At 37.1% G+C, this 7995-nt stretch overlaps 1 protein-coding gene across 1 annotated transcript; it reads right to left on the bottom strand.

The window, feature by feature from the left end:
• Positions 1-5805: 5805 nt before the first annotated feature.
• LOC130965650 (F-box protein CPR1-like) lies at positions 5806-7412 on the bottom strand. Its single transcript, XM_057890412.1, has 2 exons — positions 6292-7412; positions 5806-6016 (listed from the first exon to the last, which is right to left on the bottom strand). Exons 1-2 carry the CDS (start codon positions 7407-7409, stop codon positions 5974-5976), a joined length of 1161 nt encoding a protein of 386 aa, XP_057746395.1. The 5' UTR covers positions 7410-7412; the 3' UTR covers positions 5806-5973.
• Between the last annotated feature and the right edge of the window lie 583 nt (positions 7413-7995).

Here is a 7995-nt window from a genome sequence, read left to right as displayed (position 1 = left end):
TCTCCACCACCAAACCCTTCTCCTGACATGGCACGCACTAAGACCACCGCTCGCCGACCTGGCGTTGCTCCTCGTCCTTCACCTCCTCCTCCTCCACCCACATCTCAACCCAGCTCCTCCAAACCCAGCTCTTCCAGAGGAAAGAGGCCTCTTCACGAAGATGAAGAGACAACCCCCACTCAGACTCGCCATACTCGCGGTACAATCATTGACCTCTCTCTTCGTTCTGTGTCTGAACCTAAGCTGTCAAACCCCATTGCCTACAAGTCTTTCTATGCTGATTTTTCTCATGAGTCTTTTGATCGTCGCCGTTTTCAATCTCTCATGAACTATTTGTTTTTCTGCAAAGATGTTTACAAACGTAAACTCTGTCCCCCGAAGCTTGTCAATCTTGACAAACTCCGTAGGAAAGGCCTGAACTTTACCCCATTGTTTGCATATCAAGGTTGGACATCCATACTGTCCATCAAAGAGAAAGTTTACCCTGATTTGGTAAAACAGTTCTATAGCAACATGTCCTACAAAGAAGGGAGAATCGCCTCTTTTGTTAAAGGCAAAGTGATCATTCTTGACAAATATCACCTAGGCAAAGCTCTAGATTACCAGGACCGAGGCCCTGATGTCTACACCTCTGGTAAGTGGGATGATACGCTCAATGTTTCATATTTTGATGCCCTAAGCACTGTCTGCATCAATATCCCTCTCTTAGAAGGTAACACTCCTACTCATAAGTCTCTTGGTCCAGTCCGTGCCCAGCTGCACAGGATTGTAAACCATATCATCTTGCCTTAGAGCGGTTCTTTTCAACGCGTCTCATTTTGTGACACACTGGTTTTGTATGCATTGCTTTCAAAATCTCCTATTTCGTTTGCTTACTTGCTTATGAGACACATGCATGCGTGTATCAGTACCAAAAATGCTTTACCATATGGCATGCTCCTTACAAAAATTTTTCAATATTACAATGTTGATTTTGGGGCTGAAATTGCTAAAGATTGTAACTCATACATCAAAGGGGGTGGTGCAGTAAAGAAAACAGCTCCTAGGCATCGCCAAACTGATGACAGCACTGATGTTCCCTCTGTTGATGAGGATCCTCTGATTCCCCCTTCCACATCCACTACAGTCAAGACCATGACACGCATTCTGAAAAATGTCCTTGAAGAATTCCTCAATCTGACAGATCTTCTTCTCCATCATGGTGCTGAGCGCAAAAGGAATCAAGTTTTGGAGGAGAATGCTCTCAAAAAGACTAAGGGAAGGATTCAGATTCTGGGAGACTTTGTGGAGGACATCGAGGTTGGCCTCACAACTTCTGACAATGAGGGGGAGGATGACGGAACCTCTGATGAATCCAACTCTGATGCCTAGCTTCTTGTTATCTCATCTGCGAATATGACTTGTTTTTGTTTTGAACTTGTTTATTTAACTTTTTGTGGGATGACTGTAACAGACTTAAACTACTCTGCCACTTGAACTATATGCACCAGCCACTAACAAATTTTGTGCATGTTTTTCCTTTCCTCCCTTGATAACAAAAGGGGGAGAAAAGAAAGGGAATATTAGTTTTGGCTTAGGGGTTAATAGTGATAGGTTAAGAACAATGATGCTTTGTGTTGCTAAGTAACTTATTAATTCCTGTGTATCATGTCTTGTGTTAATTGCTCTGTGTTATTATTACTGTGATATATTGCTTGGAAATTTTGGCCCTGGCTGTTTGTTGAGATTTGTTCAGGTAAAGATGTAAGCCATGATCAAGGGGGAGTAATACTAGCATTCAGGGGGAGCAACTCACAATCCGAATGTCATCAAAAGGAAGTGTTCTTAACTCAGTTAAATTTTTAATTTCCCTATTTTATCATGTTTGTCATCAAGGGAGAGATTGTTGAGCCTAATTTGATTTTGGGTTATACTATGATGACAAACATTTAATTGGGTTGAAAGCCCAATAGTGTTTAACATGTGCTTTATTGTGGTAGGCCCAGGTATACTAGCTTATGATGCATAAGCCCATCACAGCAAATAGAAAAGCAGCTCACATTGTTCCTTAGTGCAGTAACCAAGTCCAACAATTCCTCATAGCACCGTTCAGCAACATTAAATGATTATGTATATATTTGCTAAAAGCAATATGAGGACAGCTGTATTCATGCAAGGACAAGTGTAGCTCTGTAAAAGCAAGCAAGGACACAAAGGGCACACACACTAACCCAAGGACATCACCAAAGCACTGCTGTGGTTCGTGGTTATGCAAAACACAAACTTGCATAGAGTAGCAGCAAGGAAATGGAGCAGAATGGAAAAGAGGAACATGCCAACGAAGAAAGAAACACCAAGGACAGCAGAGGTAGTGGTGGAGCTCCTCGGACAGCAAGGGAAGTGGAGTAGGATGAAGAAAGGACTGCATGCCATCAAGGACCACTCCAACGGGCAGCAAGGAAAAGAAAAGAGGAAGAAGCTACAATGAAGCCTAGCTGAAGATATATATAAGAAGCTTCATTTCATCTTCTGAAGACAAGAAAGAGAGCACACACAATCAGAGCACCTTCTCTAACACAGAGCTGGAATCTCTTTCTTCTACTCAAGCTTAATTCTGATTTAATGCTATGGCTGTCTTGCGTTATTTTCTGTTTTGAGAAAAGGCAAATATGTGAGGATCAAAAGCCAAGAGAGAAAAGGCAAGAGTGATGCAAAATAGCCACTGTTTTTCTGATGTAATTTGGGTTTATGAACTAGGATTAGTTCCCCTTGCCAAGTTGGGTTAGCACTTGGTGAGAGTTGAATCTGTGTAGATTCCCCTTCCAAGTTGGGATAGCACTTTGGGGTTGCTAAGCTTTGGTGTATAAAGCTTAGGGGTAGATACTAGTTGGATTAGGAATTAATTCAATAGTATTGGTGAATGTAATCTGAGAATTAAAGTGAAATTCCACCATGGTTTGTGGTGGAGACTGGATGTAGGATTCATGGCACTAAGAACCCGAACCAGGATACATGCTTGCCCCTTTCTCCTCTTCTCTCTTCTTTTAATGTTCTGCGTATGAGACTATTTCTAATCTCCTACAACTCGAGCAACAGCAAAAACAGAACAATAAAATTTGAGTTTTTAACCAACTTGATTCAACCCCCCCTTCTCAAGTTCAACTAGAACCATCATTCTTCAAGGTGAACAAGGTAAGACTTCGTGGAGACTTTTCTGTAGATGCACGCATGGGTGGGTGCGAGAGAGAGGTGAAGATGCGATTCTGCGAAGTCTGGATCGGAAATGAGAGAGTGTCAAAGCTTCGAAACACACCTGAGGCGACCAAGGTGTTTGACCGGAATCCTCAGTAAGATTATGTGAATCAGGTCAAGAGGGAGGATGTCGTGAATGCTCTTCTGCTTGTTCTCTTCCATGATCGATCAATCTTCAGCTTTGTTCTTTTGTTAGGGTTTCTGCGTTGGTACAACATGGGATTTGAATCTGCTTCTGAACACGGGATTATTAGATAAACTTATAAAGCTTTAACCCCAAATTGTTATGTGGAAACTCAGGTACATGCACCTAGTTTTCATCTTTGTAAATTTATGGGTATATAAAGAGTATTTTAATTTTGATATGGAGTTTGTGTATACCGTATAATATGATTATGAAGGTATATGGTGTTTTATAGGGTTGTGATGACTACGCAGAATAAATCGGATAGACCAATTGGAATGACTGTGATCGGACGGTCCAATTTTGGTAATCGGACAGTACACAGTACATACTGCTTCCACGTGGTACGCATGCAGCTGCTTCTGTGGTTAATTTCGTTGCATCTAGGGGTGTGTATGGCCCGACCCAATCCGAAGACCCGGTCCGTCCCCGAACACTTTAGGGGCTAATTCACCGGGTCTAGAGTCGGGTAAGGATATAAAAAATAGACCCGGTCATTATTTCGGGTCGGACTCGGGCCATAGCTCAGGTCACCCGAAATCGGCTCGGTGGCCCGGTCATCATACACAATTAATATTTTGTGTTATTAGTGATAGATGATGGCTATTCTTATGTGGGATTTAAGTATTGTAAACCTTAATATTTTGTGTTATTAGTTATTATAAGACTATAAGTTAATATTTTATGTTCAAAATGCATAAGATTTTAGACCAATTAATGCATAATATTGTATTATTTGTATTGATTTAAATATTTGGTGTTATTAGACAATATTAGTATTGATTATGGTTATGTTTTAATTTTAGAGAAGAGTTGGTTTTTGTTTTATTTTTCTAAGTAAATTTTACAATGTCAAATAATGGTTGGAGTATTGAAAATTTGGATATTTTCACATGCTAGCTTATAAGAAGGTATCAAGGTAATGTAATGTCAACGGTCCGATTTTCACCTAGTTTTTACCCGGTATAATCGTGGTCCCAAAGTGTATAGGTTTCATCGGGTCTAGGGTCGGGTTCGGGTCTAATAAATAGGCCCTGTATATATTTCGGGTCGGGTCTGGGTCACATCAAACCCGGTTTCACCCGACCCATGCATACCCCTAGTTGCATCTATATCTCATTCAAGTGTCACCTTTGTCCTGCTTTCACTTGATGCGCATGCAGTTGCTTTCGTGGTTGGCTTTGTTGCATCTATATCCTATTCGATTGTCACCCCCTCTCTCTGTAAAGAAATCGGACGGTCTGATTTCTTCCCCCCTAAACAGGGTATACTATATATTACTCTAAAATTCCATAACTCCACTGTAACTCATATGTGTGAATCACATAAAAAAAATAGCCTAGTAATAAAAGATTAATTTTTAAATATTTAATTACTCTATTCGTCTTTGCTTTTAATTTTGTAATTATGTATTTGTAAAGGAAAAAATAGTAGAGTTAACGAAATATTTTTTTACAAATTAAAATTATTCACAAGGAAGAATCTAATAAGATCTTTGAACACATATTTTTTAAAAGAAATATTCTAATAATTTTAACGCTTTTGATATAAAAAAGACCTATATAAAGATCCAATTGAAGAATATAATCTTAAATGTCCAAAAAAAAAATTGAAGAATCAAATATAAAATTATGCCTACTTAAGAAAGGCATATTTAACATTCTAGTTTTAAACATTTATTTGTATCTAGATCAGCTCATAAATCCCTTTTTTTTTTTTCTTTTAATTTCAGAGTGCAATAGCTTTCATCTTTTTTTACACATTCAGAAACGGGTTAAAAGAAAATGGAAGCTAGCAAGTTATGTCTTCATTTTGCTATGATACTTCTATAGAGAATAGAGATCTAGGAAAAATAGGGCAAAGAAGAGCAAAGAGACACAAGACTGCGATAAAGTGTCCACACCCCAGCTTAAAAGTTCAGAATTGCATTTAATAAAAATATAACTAAAAGTTAATCCTAAAACTAGGAAGTACCTAACAAAATAACGTTAAAAGTAATACATAAAAATGTAAAATTTACACCACTATAGTAACTATATCAACATGCTACAACATTTCATTACCAATACAACAAAATATAAGATGAAAACAGAAAACTTGACGTGGTTCAATTAACCTACCATGATAGAAAGTCCTACGAGCACATGCTCTATGAACAATTAAGAATTCAAGTGGCTAACACAACGATCCTAACTGTAATCCCAACAAACAAAATACTGAAATACTTACTACTAAGGCCAAACTTGACAAATTAACAATTAGTTTACATGTTAAATCTCATATTGATGTGTGATATTCTGTGTAGACATGATAATGCAACCAAGGAAATATTGAATAAAGACAAAACATTTAATATAACAGATTGAATTTAACTAGAGGAAGCTATATTTGCACTTTCAAATGTTCCTGTTTTTCACATTCATAGTTGGAAGGAAAATCATAATTTAAAGCAAAGCCAAAATAAAATAAAATTCTCTACAAGCTTCTTCTAGCTCAGTTTGCCAATCCTACACTTTATTTACAATAGAATTAAGTGTCTCTGTTGCAGTCATTCTCTTCTAATTCTCTTTCTTTGTTTGACATCTTTCTGATTCTGATGGCCTACAGAAAAGATCACCATTGCATTACACATGAAAAAATAAATAATTTAAAAGTTAAAATCCCTCGCCACAATACTAGGCTTTAGGAAGCAAGACAGCGATCAATGATTCCCTAAGCATTGATAAATTCCAATTTCAGCATCCATAGACAAAAGTGACATTTGATTGGAACTTAGATGCATAATGCATATTACTCATTACTTATTCATTAATCACAATGCAATGAAAACTTAACAGGAATAGCTTGGTGCAAAGTATAGGAGAATAGTTACATACCGATTATCCTTATTCTTAATGTCAGTAGGGAGCGACAAGAAACTCTCTGTATACACAGTAACGGTCTCATGGAAGGGGAGCTGACAAGGAAGATTTTTAATATGCTTGACCAGGTCTCCTCTGACAATATATATTAAGTAGTCTACTTTATCATTAGAAATATAGCCTCTTCCAATAATATTACCATTACTGGATAAGCACAAAGGCTGGAAGTTTACACAAGGAATCTGATAGAGAGTCCAAGATGAATGCACTTTATATTCTTTCATCACCCATATGTGAGTGTTACAGCTATCATTATTGGGATAATACAAGGCTAGGCAGCCTCCTAGTAAGGCGAGACTTGAATAGGAGCATGCGCTCATTTCAGGTTGTTCCGGGGCAGATATCATTGAGAAAGTCCTCTCCTTCAGATCAAAGATAAGAATAGTATCCCTGTAAGTTTTAAGAGACAAAGGCAGCCAATGAATAGCACCATTCAAGAGCAATCCATGAGGTTGCCACTCCATAAGACCTAATGATTTGGGGAGTGCAGCATCAAGATTAATCAATGAATTGGTTCTCAAGGAAACGCAATCAAAATGATAATGGTCATCCTTATCCTGCCAAGCTACAACAACTAAAAAGTCATCCTGTGAAGCATCATAACCAAATCCATAGAGATGGAACTTGCAGGGAAGGCTAACGCCCTTGTGCTTACAACGAGAAACAATATGAGAGTAGGGTATTCTTTTATTGGATCCAGTCAGTGGGTTCCATACCACAAGAAAATGTGGGTTTCCATGTAAGAGAACATAGCCTCTGCACGATCCCAGGACCTTAAAATCAGTTTTATTCTTGAAAGGGGGATACACCACTTTTAAGCGTGCTCCATAATTGTCCTCAATAAATAGTGCCAAGTAAGCCTGAATGCAGTTTGTTGTAAAGATGAATGCGTTGGTGGCTGTGGGAGAGTACTGAAAATGCAATTCCGCAAAGTGTGGATCGGAAATGAGAGAGTACCAGAGCTTCGAAACGCACTTGAGGCGAACGATATTTTTGGCCGGCACTTTCAGTAAGATTGTGTGAATCAGGTCATGAGGTAGGATGTCGTGAATGCTCTTCTGCTTCTTCTCCATGCTTGATGCCTCTTTGCTTTGTTCTTCTATTTAGGTTATGATAAAGTATGAGGAGCTAATATATACGGTATACAATATGTACAATGAAAATTAAATTAGAATTAAAATTAAATGACAGTTAAGTTAAAACACGGGATTATTAGTTAAAACTAAAGGTATTAACCCCAAATTTTTATTTTGTAAATTTATGGGTAATAATAAAAAGAAATTAAATTTTTAGGATACAAAAATGAGAAATTAGTCTCTAATTTTTTAAACGTTTATATTAGATATATTGCTTTTCAAAAATGTAAAGCAATAATAAGTATATTATGTATATTCTAAAAATTAATTATTAAAGTAATTATTTAAATAAAATATATATTAAAATATAAAATAGATATTATAAAAATTTAAAAATATGTATATTTATACACAAATATATCATAACTAATTTAGTGACTATTTCTTACGTTCGATTAGCATTTTTGTTACACAAATTTAGAGTCCGTTTGGGAAGTAGCAGAAGCTACTTTTTTTTTAACTTTTGGATTATGAAAAGTCACAATCTATATGTTTGGCACTATTTTAAAAAAAGCTTTTAACT

Source organism: Arachis stenosperma, chromosome 3 (genome assembly GCF_014773155.1).
Source record: "Arachis stenosperma cultivar V10309 chromosome 3, arast.V10309.gnm1.PFL2, whole genome shotgun sequence".
In the NCBI taxonomy this organism is placed as follows: Eukaryota; Viridiplantae; Streptophyta; class Magnoliopsida; order Fabales; family Fabaceae; genus Arachis; species Arachis stenosperma.
The sequence above is the reverse complement of the archived record's forward strand: the minus strand, read 5'-3'. Positions and strand labels throughout refer to the sequence as shown.

What these genes read in the sequence shown, in the direction of transcription:
- LOC130965650 (XM_057890412.1), bottom strand. Translation starts at nt 7,409, where the DNA reads ATGGAGAAGAAGCAGAAGAGCATTCACGACATCCTACCTCATGACCTG. An exon ending in ATTAAGAATAAGGATAATCG is followed by an intron (nt 6,017 to 6,291) that starts GTATGTAACTAT and finishes TCTTTTCTGTAG; the next exon opens with GCCATCAGAATCAGAAAGAT.